Here is a 16,506-nt window from a genome sequence, read left to right on the forward strand (position 1 = left end):
TCAGAAGTCCTCACGGCATTTCTTCCACAGAAGATTTTTGGACTCCTGATGACTTCCTCTCAGCCAAGTCCTTTTCACTTGAACATGGCCAGCTAGGTAGCTCCGATCGAGATTCACCCAAATGCATTTTCTCTCCCCTCGTAATATAAGATTACGGCTAGTAGTAATCATCCCCTTGAGACTTGTGGCCGCTGGACTTGCAGTGTCGGAGATGCGATTTATTGTCAGAGTCGCTATCATCACTTCCTACCTGCCATATTGGACTGTAATTTGAGAAATGGTATAAGGATACCCGCTGAAGGTGCTGGGCCACCTAAGGGATAGTGTGGCTCATTATCACGAAAGCTTCTTACCGCTAGTCTAAAAGGAGACATCTCCAACATGCTTTAAGCTCAATTTAATGTCGAGACTACTCCGTACCAATTACCTCGTTATCGCAAAGAAAATGAAAACGCTTGTGTCTAAGTGAAGGGAATTGACTCAAGTTCACCCGATCCCGGCCGTACTCTCGATCACACGTCGACCAAACATATCATGATTCATTAATGATTGAAAAGCGCGCCCAGAGCAGCTCGTAATGCATCTTCTGACCGTCTCCGATGCATACTTCTACAGTCACACAGACAATTCTTCGTCAAACCCAATCGACAGCGGTTGATGGCAGGAATAGCATCGCTGTACACGACCTTCCAAGTTTCTTAAAAAAATACCCGTACCCCGCAGCAAAATGTTGCTACCTGGGAATTGGCATATGAGTTCGTCAAGGCACTAACTGTTGAAGAAGACGACCCAAGGGCTAAGATATTTTAATGAGATTTTATCTCTTGCATGCTAGGCCAGATAGTGCAGGACCGATTGACATACTTTTGATGCCAATAACATCTGTTTGGTTTCCTCCCTTTCAACCTGGATGTGTTCACATTCTCAATGGTTTTGCTTTACCACTGAACGCTCCACGTTGTAGCACGGAGAAAGAACGACGCCAAATAACCCTAAACACAGGTCCAATGATGGCATTCGGATTCCCAATACGGCTTGTCCGATGGGATGGAAACTGAAGGGGTTTAAAAGGACACAATGGTGGTAGAAGTTATCCGCAGCCGAACCTACCTTCAGTAATATCGGACAACTACAAACTCTTTTTATATTGGCTAATTCTTTGCTCCAGTTTCTTTTCTGCCTCTGCTCAACGCTGCTACAGGACTTGGGTACACTACACAGCACATCGTACTTGTACAACTGGAAGATGGAATAGTCTCGAAGACCCATTAAGTTTTCCATTGCTCACACTATTGTATCTAGCTGCTATTCGCCGTTTCATATAATAGTCTTTTTTATATCTTTCTTCACTGTTGTTAAGTGTGAACAGCTCCCTCCGTTACTCGATGGGGGATATTTAACGCACAGAATACTCAGCAAATCAGATTTCCTGAATGCTCCAATCAAGCCTATAACTCGGATCAGAGCAGATTTTGAGCCGATTTTGAGCTAACTCTAAGGATTCAACTTAGTTCCCACATCATCCGGGAATTATTCTCATTTCGTACTTGGAGACTGGGGGTTACCAATACGGATGCTCACTTAACAGTTCTTGTTACTACCCGCCGGTTCATTTCACGGACGTCTAAGAATTATCTGTCATCTCTCCAGACGGTTAGAATTAGGAATTGGAGTTCTGGCCACTGAATTGCACACGATATACCCCCCCTCCCCCCTTCGTGAGTCAGGCATCTTCAGTGGGATAACTTCTCACCTGTTCTATACTTTTTTCCCAAAGTTGCCCTAGAGATGAATTAGACAATTCGCCATTGTTCTACCATGCACTTTTGGCGAGTCTTCCCTTGAGATTTGACCAAGACGAATTATTGATGTACACTTTGATCTGATTTCCGCTCCCTCGAATTCCAATGCAACGCGGACCTCTCTCATCAAAATCCCTTGCAGTCGGCGAAAACTTGAATTATCTGTCTTGGTCTGGAGTGACTTGACTGGGTGTATCCAATAACGCTCCCAATTAACAGCCAGTGGATGACAGCATCCCTTGCCATCCCAATGCAAGATTTCGCTCTCCTTTGTCCAAACTCCACTATCTATACCCCCCTTCCCTATCTTGGGGTAATTGGACTTGATGTTAAAATCCGCGTTCTCGTTTCTGAAACCATGATCCCGTCTCGTATAAAATAGCCACCCTCTCTACAGCTATGTTTTCCTAATGACTAAAGTTTTGAAGCGAACTGCTTCCACGGACATATACCCTCGCGAACGGGTGATACTCCATTTTAGGGCGTCGTGCGTATCTCTTGCACCATGTCCAAATCTTCTACTCGGCTCCCTCTTGTCTCCCTTGATGGGTCCGATTGAGTGCTGGACTGAACCCCTTACTCCCCTGCGCAGCACATCTCGCACATTTTTGAATTTCTCCACCCTGGTTGCAGTAGATGTTTGGACTATATATTTTCTGCATCTTAAGATTGGGTAATGGTATTTCAACTATATATGTGCCCAAATCTGCTGAGTTAGTTGTCTTCCCGTTTCCTTGATATTTCCTTCACTGTCTCTGCTCTCTCTACTATCCCCTACCCCATCGGTCCCATTCCCTAAACCTCTGTATGCTTTGCTCATTGTTACTTTCCTCTCTAATTGAAGACCAGACAATTCCAACTGTCCCTCTGTTTTGTCTACTTATTTATAAATCCTCATAGGCGTACTCCGCTCGTTGGTTCTCATTATTGTTCACCTGTTACCGCCAAAACCAAAGTGTCCGCCAATTGAAAATAATATTTCTTTGGACATTTTTCAACATGGTGCCAAGTTGTGCTCCTGAGGGACTGGTACCACTGAAATCCGGGAATGCGGACTCATTTACCATGGCCGCTAAGCTCATGGTGTGCCAAAACCTAACCGAAATGCTTGAGTCGTCTGCCAGTTGCAGCAACGCACCTATGGAATTCCACTCTGCAGATTTAGCAATGCGATCCAAAGTTCTGACCACACAGCAGCTCTGGAACCAGGCTCATGAAAACGCCCAGTTTATTCATGGTATTCAAAATGTCACAGAGGATACGGTAGTGTTGATTTATTTCGGTAATCATGAACAAAATATTATATGGCTCTAGTCCGTGGTAGTAGGTAGCTACCTACCTGCGATATTACCGGCGTTCGTCAACGATCTAACTCAGCGACGAAAACAAATTTTACACCTAAAGTCACTGTTCAAAGAGCCACTTATTCTCACGTCGGACCGCCTGGTTCATGAGTTTCTGAATATCGACGGACTTAACATTATCACAGTCGAAAACCTCGTCAGCACTCTTCCAAATGTAGTCGACTGTGTTTCCAGGGCAAACTTCGGTCACAGAAAATGACCAGAGGATGCTGCAATCCTCATGTTCACATCAGGCAGTACTGGAAATGCAAAGGCCGTGGTTTTACGAAACAGCCAAATTAAAGCTGCGGTGGCAGGGAAGATATCTCATCATGGCACAAGAAAGAGTGATGTTTTCCTAGGATGGGTTGCCCTAGATCACGTTGCGTCACTCTGCCAAATTCATTTGCATGCCCTTGCTCTGGGTGCAAGACAGGTTTTTGTTGACAAGACAGATGTTTCGAACAGCCCAATGTATTTCTTGAACCTCATCCACAGCCTGCGAATCAGCGTGACCTTTGCCCCAAACTTTTACCCGACAGCGTTGTCAAATTTGCTTGAGAAAATGCAACCCTGTACGATAACAAGTACAGGCTGGGGTTTGTCATGCTTGAAGGTCATATTTTCAGGAGGAGAAGCGAATTCTCTGCAAACCTGCATCAATGTCACAACCCATTTAATAGCCTTGGGCGCGAGGAGAAATGTTGTGAGCCCGGGATTTGGCATGACCGAAACCTGTGCAGGTTCGATGCATAACCTCTGCTGCCCAAGCTATGATATCAAAATGGGTTTTGAATTTACCACCGTGGGTCCATGTGTTCCAGGTATGGCTGCAAGAGTTGCTGCTGACGACGGCCGTGTCATCGAAATCCCCAATGTCCCCGGCTCTCTACAGATTAAAGGGGAATTAGTGTTTAAAGAATACTTTAACGATCCGCTCGCAACGTCTGCCAGCTTTACTAATGACGGCTGGTTTATTACTGGGGATTCTGCCCTCATCGATGGTTCTGGCTATCTGCACCTCTGTGGCCGAATGAAGGATCTCATTATAGTAAACGGAGTGAATTACTACCCCCATGAGCTTGAACGTGCTATTGAAGAAGCCAAACTCCCTAGGTTGATCCCTACGTATACAGTCGTCTTCTCTCATCGCCCCAATGGCGCCTCGACTGAAAAAGTTGTGGTAGTGTTCTCTCCAGCGTGCGGTCATACGAGCGCCGGAAGCTTTGCAGCTTCATTCGATGCGATCTCAAAGATCACCGCTCGGTTACTTGGGGTAAGTCCGTACCGGATAGTGCCAGTTGACACATCACTAATCCTAAAATCGACTCTTGGAAAAATCTCAAGGCCAAAAATTGCGGCAGAATATCTCGCTGGGGAATACGATACCTGCTATGCGACGGCAGCGGAAGCCATAAGACTATACCGTCAAACCAATCTAAGGAGGCCTGAGAGTAAAATTGAGAAGTCAATCGCTGATTTGTTCGCGAACATGTTCCACACTCCAACTTCCGAGATCGGAATTGACACCAGTCTCCTGGATATGGGAGTATCTTCTGTTGAAATTATAGCTTTTAAATCAAATGTACAAAAGATTCTCCACCTGGATCAGGAAATCCCATTGATGTCTGTGTTGATGGACCCTACAATCCACGGTATTGCAGCGGCGATACAACAAATGCGGCAACCAAAACAATATAATCCTGTTGTTAAACTTCGTTCATCCGGCGAAAGGTCTCCTCTCTGGCTTGTACATCCCGGTGTTGGCGAAGTCTTGGTTTTCTTAAACCTCGTGAAGTACATCAATGACCGCCCGCTATATGCACTCCGAGCTCGAGGGTTTGAAGCATGGGAGGAGTTTTTTACTGACCTCCCTGAAATATGTACAACATATTTTTGACACATCAAAGAGACCCAGACCTGGGGCCCATATGCAATCGCAGGATATTCATTTGGCGCCATGATTGCTTTTGAAATCGCTAAACTCCTCGAAGCTAATGGGGACGAAATTAGGTTCCTAGGTTCTTTCAACCTACCGCCACATATCAAAGATCGTATGCGCCAGCTCGATTGGGTAGAAGCTGGTATCAATCTCTCTTATTTCTTGGACCTGATATCAGAGGAACACGCCCTCGAATTGTCGCCTAAATTACATGAACTCTCTAACGATGACGCCCTCGACCACATCATGTCTTGTGCTGCACAGAGTCGTTTGGTGGAGCTATCTCTAACCAGGAACAAGCTGAGGACCTGGATAACACTTGCCCACAAGATGCAGGAAGCTGCATTAGAGTACGAACCTTCTGGCTCCGTGGCAAGCATTGATGTATTCCACGCTATACCCCTGAAGCTGGTAGCAGCGAACCCAACCGATTGGATAGAGAATAAATTGAGCAAATGGGCTGATTTCTCAAGAGAGATGCCTCGAATGCATCAAGTGGACGGTGCGCATTACACAATGATGTCGCCAGAGCATGTATTTACATTTCAAAAAACTCTTCAGAAGGCTTTGCGTGACCGTGGGCTTTGAACCTACCGCCAATAAATTAACACCAGGGCCAGTCTTAGCCAAACGCATGTTGGAGCATTGTCACTGTTACCAAGGGCGAAGTCCGATGGTTCATGTTTGTATTTTGGGATTCACCTCACTCGTCTATGATTAGCTTTTTTCTTCCCGCGAATATTTATGTGTTTATGTGTCGTCAACCTTCGAGCATTCTTGATTCTTCAATTTACCAACGCCCAGCACTTTCCAGGCTTTTGTTTCCACTAACACCTCTCTTGAGTCCGTTCCCCTTTCTTTCTTTATACTTCTAACACCCACTAACCCATTCGCACGACCGGATGCGATCGGGGCGGAATTTGTACCCTCATTCAATGGTCACAGTGATCATTATTGTTAGCCAAATAAGCAGATTATATGTTTAGCAAACACTAGATTAAGGGATATATATTCATGATCTAAGGAAGCAAAGATGGGCTTAGGCAAGTAAATGGAGATAATGGTCCTCATTCCCAAGAAAGGTTCAGGAAATACACACTTCTATTCTTCTTGACTATTATATCACCAATGTCTCACAGTTACCAACACTTTTTCCTTTGAAGAAGAACCATTCTCTCCACTCCCGGACGGCGACGTGCTACGATCCAGCCTATTGAGTAGGCGCCATACGACCTTCCGATTCAAACCTTCGCGCACCGGGATTTTCTCCAGTGCATCTGTGCCGTTGAGATATTTAGTGAAAAGCGGCCAATGCTTTTGGAGCGAAGTATCCACATCGATGCTATCTTCTGGGGATGGAGTGTGATTGGTGTTGTCCATGTTTGCATGCTGGTAGGGTTCGGGGAATCGTGAGAGAATTTCATCTAGCCAATGGGATTCTAGCGATGAGGCGCGGTGAGGTCGCAAGATAAGAGAAGAAGTGGGCGGTCGTCTTTTCTGTTTTTCCGCTTGAATATTCTCCTCGTGGCGGTATTGGTGATTAAGAAACCTGGCTGGAACAGGAGTGGCTTCGCCGCTAACTTCGCTCTCAAGAGATGAAGAAGATGAGGATTTTGAATCGTCATTGTCGTCATGATCGTCGTCAACGTGCTTACTATAATGCTCCTCGGATTTAGAATCTGCTTTGGTGGGAGATGCTTCATTCCTTCTCTCTTCAATCTCTTTCTCCTTTTTCTCCCTTTCTAATGCCTCATCCACTGCCCGTTTAATCTCCGGATCCACTCTGACCCACCCAAATGTTCGCAGTTGGGTAACCCAACCCCCTCTCAGTAACCACGCCAGAATCGCATAATAAGTGTCCTTGTGATCCCTGCTAGGTATCAATCTAGAGTATGGTTTAGGTGTGTCGCTCAGTGCGTGGAGCATCTTAGGAAGACTGGGAAGTGTTGGGAATGCAGCTTCGTAAACCTCAGCTGCCTGCGCAAGCTTGCTCATGTCAGCATTGGGAGAAACGATATACGTATCCCGTTGACTGAGCGGGGGAACAGCTCTGGCTCTCCGCCAGTAGACGAGATGGCTGGCAAGCACTTGGATGTCACTCAGAGGGATTCCGGATAGGGCAGAGATTTGGGCAAATGATTTTGTGGGCTTTGAGACGCGAATGTAATGTGCAAGTCGAGCGCCCAAAGGTCCTATTGACTCCTCGATGTCTTTTAAGACCGTTGATTCGTCAGTTAGTAGAAGTAAGGCAAAATGCTTTGCTAGAGCCTGGTTGGGAGCGCTTGTGTCCATCCCTGTAGCATCATCGGTAGCAGAGAGGCTGTCGGCTGTGGTAAGCCATAAACCGGGATAGGCTTTCTCCGTGGCACTTGGAAGGTAGGAAGTAGACGTTAAGGGCGGAGCTTGAAGAGACATTGTTGCTTCGGGTGTAAGGGTAACGGACGCGATTCTGGAGTTGGAAATACTTGTGTAGACTGTAGATATTGCTCGAGCAAGGGAGGACTTTGAGGACAGTTCCGAATAAAGTCTAGACAAGGACAATTCTATGCTTAAACGTAAGTTGACGTCTACGAAAATACCCCAAAGTGAAGGACGAGAAGCACATATCGAATACATACTGTTTTCCTTTGCTTTCTCCCTGATGTTGATAATCGTTTGAGCCTCATTCCAAACGTAGTCTACCCTTGCCTGCTCCGACTTCAACCCTTTGCCAAACTTCTTGATCACGTTCTCATATTTCTCCCGTACTCGCAAGCCATATTCTAGCAAAGGTGGATTCAATACAAAAACTACGTTGAACATTGTCATTGAATCCTTATCAGCTTCTGGCGACCCAGGAAGTACGTCATCCTCAACGATTTTTTTTAGTTCACCGACAGGGCAATTGTCGCCTTCGGTTTCTGACGCTTGTTTTGAAGACATGTCATTATTTCTCAGATCACCCCTCTCTTTGTCCTCAACTCCTGGCTCCCCGTTCTCTCCTTGCTGTGTTCTAACTTTCTTCTTCCGCTTCCGTTTCCGCCAAGTCCCATCGTCTTTCACAAACACGGGCCATCCCACAAACACAAGGTCATTAACACCCACTTCAAATCGTCGCTTATGCCAGGCGGGTGACGGGCTTAGCAATTTCTCCCATACATTGGTTGGCAGTCCGAGTAAAGATTCCCATGGCGGGCGATAGAGATCTCCTAGAACCTCATTTCTTCCGGCATCTGACTGATTATCCGGCTTAGAATCAGGGGTTGCGCTTCTTCGCTTGAACTGCAGGGAAGTGGAGGAAGTATGCCCTCTCGAAGATGGGTGAGGTACTTTATCATTCAATTGCTCGCTAAGCCCGCTCCTCCCACTGTGCTCGTTGGCACCCCGACAGCAAGCCGAAGAATGGCCACATTCATCATCGTCTGAGCTTGACCGATCATCATCACTGGATAGGCTAGATTCGGAGCTTCTAGCACCACTTTTCCGACGCGAATTGCGACGGGATTTATTGCTTATGATTGTGGATGGGTTGGGAGGATAGTGATAGACAAAACGTGGGCCAGCGCGAGATTGGATTATAAGGATTATTGCAACGAGGCACGGATCTGGGGGTCGTACGATTGAAGACATTCGTGCCTACATGATCTGGTTCTCAGGAGGGAGGCCGGCTTCGAATACTAGTATGTTTGTCAATATGGCCGTTGGCCGAAAGCGGACGCGCAGTACTTGGCTCATTAAACAAGAGCTGAATTGAGTTGCAAACAACAATTCCACAAGGATGGGCAAAAGATCCTGCCCATCTTCGAATATGTTCGGTGCAGTGCAGTCAACCTCTTTGTTGGACGTCTCCATGGATTACATAAGCTAGCTAGGAGTCAAGAAGCATCCGGTGCAGAAAATCGAAATCTCAGAAAACTGTTGAAGTGAAGGGAATGGTTTGTGTGTAGGCAGTGAAAATTCTATGACTTCGATACGTTCCCCTCATATGCCATTTTGTGAAGATTGAAGCCCGCTTGTGGCATGATGCTGTGATTTCCACAATTCAACATTCAAAATGATCCTCAAACGATTGCAATTTTGGAGGCACTCATCAATGTTATTTAACTAATTCGACATGCTTGCATTACGAGCCGGCGTAATAAATATACTCACACGCTTCTGCTGTCTCTGTCCAGCGTTTTAATGAGCCAGGCTTTTTGTCGACACTCAGCAACCTCCGTCTCTATCCCGGAGAAGAAGGCAATGTCGCCTATAATGTAAGGTTTATCACCAGGAAAGCAAATACGGATGTGCGCGAGGAAAGGTACTGTAAAAATATGATGTCGAACATGCCCACGATAATTGTCAGGGCAGATATCGTACAGAAGTGGAGTTGGCTTTCTTCCATAGCGAAGTTATTCACCCAAAGATAACCAGCCGCAAACGCCTGAGAAGCGCAAATGCGATACCAACAACGCCAAATGATGTTTAATACAAAGTTCAAAGCGGATATAATCTCGGGATGTGATCGTTTCCGTCTCTAACATGTGGAACACTGTAATCAAGTCACGTCACGATTTCTTGCTCTCGGAAGGTGCCACCGCGGCTGCAGAAGCAGCAGGCTCCGTCACATTTTTCTTGTTGTTCTCATCAAACACAAGTCCCAAGTTCTCAAAACTGTCCGGCGCCATCAGATTGCTATAACGAATGTTAGTCTTCCAATGACCAAATTAAATACATATCCCATCCCACGGCCAGAAGTGAAGTAGGTGATAAAACATACTTGTCCATCCGACATGTTAAATAGGACTTAGCTAACTTGCGACAGGTCTCATCATTGACACCCCCACCTTTTTTCAGACACCGGAGATATGAAGAGATTATGTATTTGCATTCTCCTGCCAGATCAAAACGTATAAGGTCAGCAATGGGCGTACCAGTAATTGTGGATACAAATGTGTACATAGGGATATATGTCAGGACATATGTGATCCAAAAGGAAAATAGCCATGACGTACCATCATGATCGAGCGGAAAACTTCCACGTTCAGGCCTAAATCAGCGATAACAGCAGCAGACTTAGCAAAACTCATCCCAGCATACGCAGATATGGAACATGATGAAAGTCTCATATATTCTCCTTAGACGAAAGACGAAGAGATAGGGGCACATAAAGTTGACGGTCTGACTACATACGGTGTGGGCTTGATATTGACGGAACGACCGCCGGGACTGCCAAAACTCATGTTCAAACTGATGTCAAAAAACAGAACCTGCTATTCGCACATATTATATGAGACATGAGTTTAAGACGTTGATATAATAAATAGAAGTATCTGGTTGATGTTGAAATGCGGATTGTTCAGAAATGCCGAAAAATGCCTTGCAAACTGTGCAAACAGTATGCATATTAGCTATCTCCTCGTCTGGGGGCGAGGCACAATTAGCGCCCTTTTCCTCGCCGCCTTTTTTAACCAACCATCAGTTTGTCGTGGAAGTTACGCACCAATCAGAAATCAGAAAAGGGCGGCAGAACGTCTCGCGCTAATTGTGCCTCGCCCCCAGACGAGGAGATAAACGAAGGTCGTTGTCCGGCCTTGCTGACCAATAAAATTCCGCTGGTCGTCTAGTTGGTTTATGGCACTGGACTGTAATATCATTGTCTGCTATCCAGGTGTCGTCGGTTCGACTCCGACCCAGCGGAGTGACTTCTTTTTACGCTTCATTTGTTTGTATTTTTTGGCTTCGGGTTGCATCGAAAATGGGTAATTTCAACGACTCCTTCGGAAGGAGTCCTTCCTGTGATATTGGTTGCATAAAGCATGTAAGACGGCATAGTTATAGTATATTGAGAAGTTTTGAACCTTTCAATTGTTGTCAATACTCAATAGAATATAGCTGTGGAGATTCAAAATTTATATGAGTTCCTGTTGTGGGAGCAAATCTCGCTCAGTAGTCACTGTACCAACCAAAGCCTTGACTTGAGCCTTGAAGAAATCTAAGAACCAACACGAAGTAAGTTGGTACTTATTATGAAAAAAAAAAAAGGAGAGGGGTTTAGGAACAATATTAATAGGAGAACGAGGAGACAAGGAATGTTTCAAAAAAAAAAAAAAAATATCCTCCGCTGGGTCGGAGTCGAACCGACGACACCTGGATAGCAGACAATGATATTACAGTCCAGTGCCATAAACCAACTAGACGACCAGCGGCTGATTACTGAGGCATCGGGGACTGCTACGAACTTATATCCCTAAAGTAGTGTGCACCCTCGAAATCCTACCCAAAAACCCCCCCAACGATGAAGGAAGGAGGATCCGAATTTACAACGATTTGTTTTGTGAAAAGAACCTTGATTACATCACCCAAATATGCCTAACTATATCTGATATGCAGGGAGTTGGCATAAGCCGTGTTGCGTTGTGGCTCAACTTACTTACCCCTCCTCACGACGTCAGATGCCGAACCGGCAGCATGGAATATTATTGGGAAAAGGATTACGGAAACTCTTTTATGACAGCAATGCTAGCAACCAGGCCTTAAATAAAGGAAATGATCCTGACCCTGGGCCGTCGCATTGTATCTGGGCATTTTCTTAGAACGGGTTTAATTAATACTCGTACTCTCCAAAGACTCACAACGATAAGAGTCCCCACGCTCCCATCACGAAGACAGGTATTCTAGGCTTCCGTACTGGCTGTCAGTCAAATATGCCAATGTGAGTACATCGCTGCTATGTATTTTTGTAATTAATTAATTGTTGTCGATATATGCATACACCTCTATATAGACTCTCTCAGATATATATGCTCACCATACTTCTCGCTCACCTCTATATCGATTCGCCTCGTTTTCTCGAAGACAAATTCACACGCCTGTCCCCAGCTAATGAAAGCGTTATTACGTCCCTAATCACTAACTAAGAAAATACACAGGAAACTCGACGGAAGCTGCCAATGCGGTGGTGTACAATTTACACTTGACTCGCAGACGCCAGTCCCCTATCAACTCTGCGCCTGCAGCATCTGCCGCAAGGTAGGCGGATACAGCGGAAGCGTGAACCTGGGAGGAATTGCCGACTCCCTCAATGTGCTGCAGGGGAAAGAATTGATTAAGTAGGTAGTTTGTCTTTTTTTTCTTTTTTTTTTTTTTTTTTTCCTGTTTTTACTTTTTAATCCCCTCCCACCTACTCCATACAGGCGGAGGTAATGGTTCTACCCTACAAAAAACTTCATCATAGTCCCATCTGACAAATTCACCTCCCAACCACCCAAGAAAATACACTGCCGTTAAAGACCGCGGCACGCCTCGCGAAGAACTCTGCTCCTCCGAGCGTAGCTTCTGCTCAAACTGCAGCACTATGCTGTGGGTATGGGACAAGCACTGGCCCGAGCTGATACACCCGTTCGCCGCGGCGATTGATACCGAGCTGCCGGTGCCCGAGGAGATGGTGTGTGTACTTGCGGACTCGAAGCCGGCTTGGGTGCGCTGGCCTGAGGGAAGGAAGAGCGTGCATGAGAAGTATGGTGGGGATAGTTTGGAGGAGTATCATAAGAAGAATGGGTTGTGGGTGGACTGAGTGAGAGAAATGTAGATTTTTTGAAGGGTTGAGACGGAACGGACGAGGTTGCTGGATGTAGTGTGGAGTTTGGAAAGAGAACGTGGAAATTTGGAGATGTAATTTTACAAAGTATATATATGTTTCATTGCTCATTAAAACTATGAACTATCTTATGTATGCATGATGCGTGAGTGAGTATGCGACGAAACTGTTATGCCACTCACCCAGAATCAAATATGGGGCCTAAATTGAAATCTTTTACACCTGTTAGCAGCAGCAACGAACATGGTATTTCCAACAGTGTAACAAAAAAAATAGAGCAATATGCTGAAAATGTCATCAGTTCTCCAAGATGATAGTTGTCCTCAAAGTCAAGACTCGGTAAGAACACAGCGAAATATGAGTTCATCAGATGACTTCTAAGAGAAAAGGGAGAGATGGAAGCAGTGCCAGGAATAAGCAGGAAAATAGAAATAACATACCCATAAATGATAAATCGTCTACATTACTGTGAGTATTTGGGGGTGGTCCCTACAACCATGTTGGAATGAATTAGCGAAGGTTAGATCCAAGAAAACCGGGTAAAATCTCAACAGCGATTCCAAAAACAATGGCGTGTCGTCTGATTTCAGGCTTTGAGCCTATGAATTAGTTTCAATTTCCAAAGCAAGCAGTAGCGAGCATGGGCGAGGGGTATTCTCAGACATACCTCATTAAATCAGAATTTTCAGTAACTACGTTCATATCCCAAACACGATGGTGCCGGGTTCAAACAGTGTGAATAATGTTCATCATAAAATAGACGATAGCCAGTGGGGTGTGGCCCAGCAACATAAAAAGAAGAACGAGGGCATCCCACACCGAGAAAAGAAAGAATTGAATTCACCTAGATCATGCAGGGTTAGTGTTATCTCCCTTTCCATAACGATTATCAGCGGCAACGCGAGACCAAAAATGGGGTTATAAATCAATAATCAGCTGACGAATTCTCAACAAGCGATCCGACGGCTCCAGCACCCGCAGGAGTTTGTACGCTCTGCATATAAAGGATGACGAGCGCCGGATGCAGTTCTGTCCGCCCGTTCGTTCAGGTATTCTTCATGAGAATGGCACGACCCAGGTACATGACGAGGAAGGTAATTGATTCCAAGAAGGTGGAAAGAAACTTCCAAAAAGCATACCTAAAATCCAGGGGCAATGTTAGCAACGATGCTTGGACTGACTCTGAATATCAAAATTCTCGAATGGAAGCGATAGATTGAAAGGGCTGTAATCAGACAAGGCTGAAACTTATGAATTGACAGTTTCCACATGATAACTTAAGTTTGAGGAATGCCTTTTGCATGTCGTAGGGTCATCATAGAAGGGAAGGCAGGAATTGATGGGAGAGAAAATGGTTCTCAGGAGTTGAGAATAGTGCCCCAAAATATATACCTTTTATAAATTGGCTCTTCTTCAATCCACAACAGAAAGCTGCATAGCTACATGGAACGGAAATTACGAAACAGACTTCCTACAGGCCAATGGGTCAGTCAATCAGCAGTGTCCACGGACATAGTTAATAAATGAACAGTTAGGTAGCATATCAGAAAGGTCTACCAATAGCAATATTGGCATCCGTCATGATGAATAGGATTTGGATTGTTCATGTTGTAAATAAGGTCATCACATCGAGGGAAGATTGGAAAATTTGACTGTGCTGCAAAAAAGCTTACCTACTCGTAGCTAACGTGAAAACCAGGCTATGGCATTGAAAACGGTGTTATTCCTAAACTAGAGAAATGGCAGAACTCTAGAGGAAAACCTCCATCGAAACCTTTGATGTGTAGAGGCTGGTATTCTTTCTGGCGTCGTTGTTTGTGTTGGGAGGAAAAGAATAATATTTTCGGTTGTGGAAAAAAAAAAAGAATATATTGACGACGCTAAACTACGGGAGGGCGGTAGAGGCCACACGCGCACTCGCATATCTCCCAAACCCACGATGTGCGACTTTTTTTGGAATAATTATATCCTCTACTCTTCGCAACCACCCCAAGTCCACATAGAGCATGTCGTACATTTACAAACTAATATGATGAATTTGAAAGAAAGGTGTTATCTCATCAATGGCTGACGGACCTCGCTCGGCCTAGAGGAATGTAAATCGCACCCCGTGTCAATAATGGATGTTCATTCAGTTACTGGCGGATCTTGCCAAGTCGAAGATCGCACCTGAGCTATCAAAACTTGCGTTTCAGAATCCCTTGACGTGCATCATACATCAGCCAACGGTTTCTGATGATTATCTGTTGTACCCCTCGAGCAATTCGGAAATGTGCATTAGCTAGTTACTAACAAAATGAAAGGGGAAAAAAAAAGTGGGTGGGGGAGTAAGGGGTGGGTTGGACGCAAGGCGAGAAAGGCGATGTTGATAGAAGAAGATAACAGATACGGGAATGGAACGGGGAACTCATTGTCAAATACATGAAAAGTGTGAACGTCTTCGATATTTTTGTTGTGTATTTTTTTTTTCATTCTTTATTTAAGCATCAGTCTCGTTCGCTGCCCATGAACTAAACGTTCTTAAGTGAAATATTAGGACATAACAAACGTCACATGTGTAAGGCGGGCAAAAAAAAAAAAAGGTACACCAATGGGTTAAAAAAAACATCACTGGAAATTAGACCATTAAGTCCTATCCTAACCCCTCTAAACCCCATTGAGCTGTATACAGGCGAAGACCATTTTGAAGAAAAACAAAAATACAAGGATAAAAAGGTTCAAGGGATATCACTGAAGAGAAAAACGGAAGAGAGGGAAACAGCAAAAAGCTGCCCAGGGGCCCTGCAGCAGACAATCTCGAAATCGAGATAATGAGGAAGCGGCAACGTCGCAAAACTATTCAGCCATCCCCATGCGCTTTTCATCTCAATCACCTCCTTACAGCATAACAGCAAGACCCAGCACACCAGCAGCGCCAACCAGGCTTCCCATGATGGCACCGGTTGGCCTGGCGGCCGGAGCGTAGTTTCCGCTTGTCGTCTGGGTCGAAACAGCAGTTGGAGCAGCAGTGGGGATGACAGTGGCGAGCTCGGAGGCCTTGGAGCTGAGGAAGCTCTTGGCATCGGCTGGTAAGCTGGTGTACCAGGCGGGCGGGGTGCCGTCGTTCACGTCGCTGACGATGGAGTTGATGTAGCTTTGGATATTCGTGCCGGTGGGCGGGGGAACGGCGGTTGCCAGGACTGAGGCAACGTTTGGAGGGATGTTGCCGATGGCCGTTATCAGATTATTGAAGCTGCCTTTGATGCTGGAGGCGATGCCTTCGCTGTTTATGGGGTGGGGAGGGTTAGCTTTCTGCGGATTCTTGTTGTTTTATTTTTATTTTGGTTTGTTTATTGGGTTCTTTATTCGGAATGCATGGATGACAACTATGAGTATGATGATAGTAGGATACATACAGATCATCTCCAATATCGCGCTTCTTCTCGACAGCCTCGTCTGCTACGACGAAGGTGGCGAGGGCCAGCATGGAGAAGAGTTTGAATTGCATGGTTATTTAGCGGTATTGATTGATGAATTGAGGCGGAAGGTAAAGTGAGAAGAGGAGAGTGAATTGAAGCTTGTGATGAGAGAATAAGAAAAGCAAAACCAGGTCTGCGACGACAAAATGGGGGAGAACTCCTGGTATATATACATATATATGATTCGTACCCCCAGCAACCTTATAAGCCTCACCAGCGGAGACGTCTCACTCCAGTTCAGGGGCTTTTATTTTATCCCACGCCTCCCGGTCGCATTCCGCCATCGGGGACCCGTTTTGAGGAAGGCTTCCTGTACGCTAGCCAGGGCTAGTCAGCCGTTCTAGAGAGTGTGACTGCAGCCGACTTGTTCAAGCCTAGCAGCATTTTAGTATGTGGCAGC

General features: G+C 45.4%; 7 protein-coding genes and 2 non-coding genes across 9 annotated transcripts; 3 read left to right on the forward strand and 6 right to left on the reverse strand.

Annotated features, from left to right (window-relative positions):
- On the reverse strand, positions 1-383 carry HCBG_03309 (uncharacterized protein; the record flags this gene model as incomplete). The annotated part of the gene is made up of 2 exons (XM_045430358.1): positions 1-191; positions 251-383. The coding sequence occupies 2 exons, from the start codon at positions 381-383 to the stop codon at positions 1-3; spliced, it is 324 nt and encodes a 107-aa protein (XP_045288501.1).
- A 1,194-nt stretch (positions 384-1,577) lies between these two features.
- Positions 1,578-2,490, reverse strand: HCBG_03310 (uncharacterized protein; the record flags this gene model as incomplete). Its single annotated transcript, XM_045430359.1, has 3 exons — positions 1,578-1,624; positions 1,754-1,782; positions 2,255-2,490. 3 exons carry the CDS (start codon positions 2,488-2,490, stop codon positions 1,578-1,580), a joined length of 312 nt encoding a protein of 103 aa, XP_045288502.1.
- A 311-nt stretch (positions 2,491-2,801) lies between these two features.
- HCBG_03311 (uncharacterized protein) lies at positions 2,802-5,675 on the forward strand (the record flags this gene model as incomplete). Its single annotated transcript, XM_045430360.1, has 4 exons — positions 2,802-3,065; positions 3,117-3,330; positions 3,400-5,028; positions 5,140-5,675. The coding sequence occupies 4 exons, from the start codon at positions 2,802-2,804 to the stop codon at positions 5,673-5,675; spliced, it is 2,643 nt and encodes an 880-aa protein (XP_045288503.1).
- A 534-nt stretch (positions 5,676-6,209) lies between these two features.
- On the reverse strand, positions 6,210-8,714 carry HCBG_03312 (uncharacterized protein; the record flags this gene model as incomplete). Its single annotated transcript, XM_045430361.1, has 2 exons — positions 6,210-7,630; positions 7,706-8,714. The coding sequence occupies 2 exons, from the start codon at positions 8,694-8,696 to the stop codon at positions 6,210-6,212; spliced, it is 2,412 nt and encodes an 803-aa protein (XP_045288504.1).
- A 902-nt stretch (positions 8,715-9,616) lies between these two features.
- HCBG_03313 (cytochrome c oxidase assembly protein COX19) lies at positions 9,617-10,291 on the reverse strand (the record flags this gene model as incomplete). Its single annotated transcript, XM_045430362.1, has 4 exons — positions 9,617-9,743; positions 9,829-9,943; positions 10,064-10,098; positions 10,242-10,291. 4 exons carry the CDS (start codon positions 10,289-10,291, stop codon positions 9,617-9,619), a joined length of 327 nt encoding a protein of 108 aa, XP_045288505.1.
- Positions 10,292-10,660: 369 nt separating this feature from the next.
- On the forward strand, positions 10,661-10,749 carry HCBG_11019. The gene has a single exon. It is a non-coding gene; the product is annotated as a tRNA-Tyr (tRNA).
- Positions 10,750-11,168: 419 nt separating this feature from the next.
- Positions 11,169-11,257, reverse strand: HCBG_11020. Its single transcript has one exon. It is a non-coding gene; the product is annotated as a tRNA-Tyr (tRNA).
- Positions 11,258-11,755: 498 nt separating this feature from the next.
- On the forward strand, positions 11,756-12,624 carry HCBG_03314 (DUF636 domain-containing protein; the record flags this gene model as incomplete). Its single annotated transcript, XM_045430363.1, has 3 exons — positions 11,756-11,763; positions 11,981-12,160; positions 12,321-12,624. 3 exons carry the CDS (start codon positions 11,756-11,758, stop codon positions 12,622-12,624), a joined length of 492 nt encoding a protein of 163 aa, XP_045288506.1.
- A 2,901-nt stretch (positions 12,625-15,525) lies between these two features.
- HCBG_03315 (uncharacterized protein) lies at positions 15,526-16,135 on the reverse strand (the record flags this gene model as incomplete). Its single annotated transcript, XM_045430364.1, has 2 exons — positions 15,526-15,910; positions 16,044-16,135. The coding sequence occupies 2 exons, from the start codon at positions 16,133-16,135 to the stop codon at positions 15,526-15,528; spliced, it is 477 nt and encodes a 158-aa protein (XP_045288507.1).
- Positions 16,136-16,506: the final 371 nt, after the last annotated feature.

This window comes from Histoplasma capsulatum (assembly GCF_000150115.1).
Source record: "Histoplasma capsulatum G186AR genomic scaffold supercont2.4, whole genome shotgun sequence".
Classification (NCBI taxonomy): Eukaryota; Fungi; Ascomycota; class Eurotiomycetes; order Onygenales; family Ajellomycetaceae; genus Histoplasma; species Histoplasma capsulatum.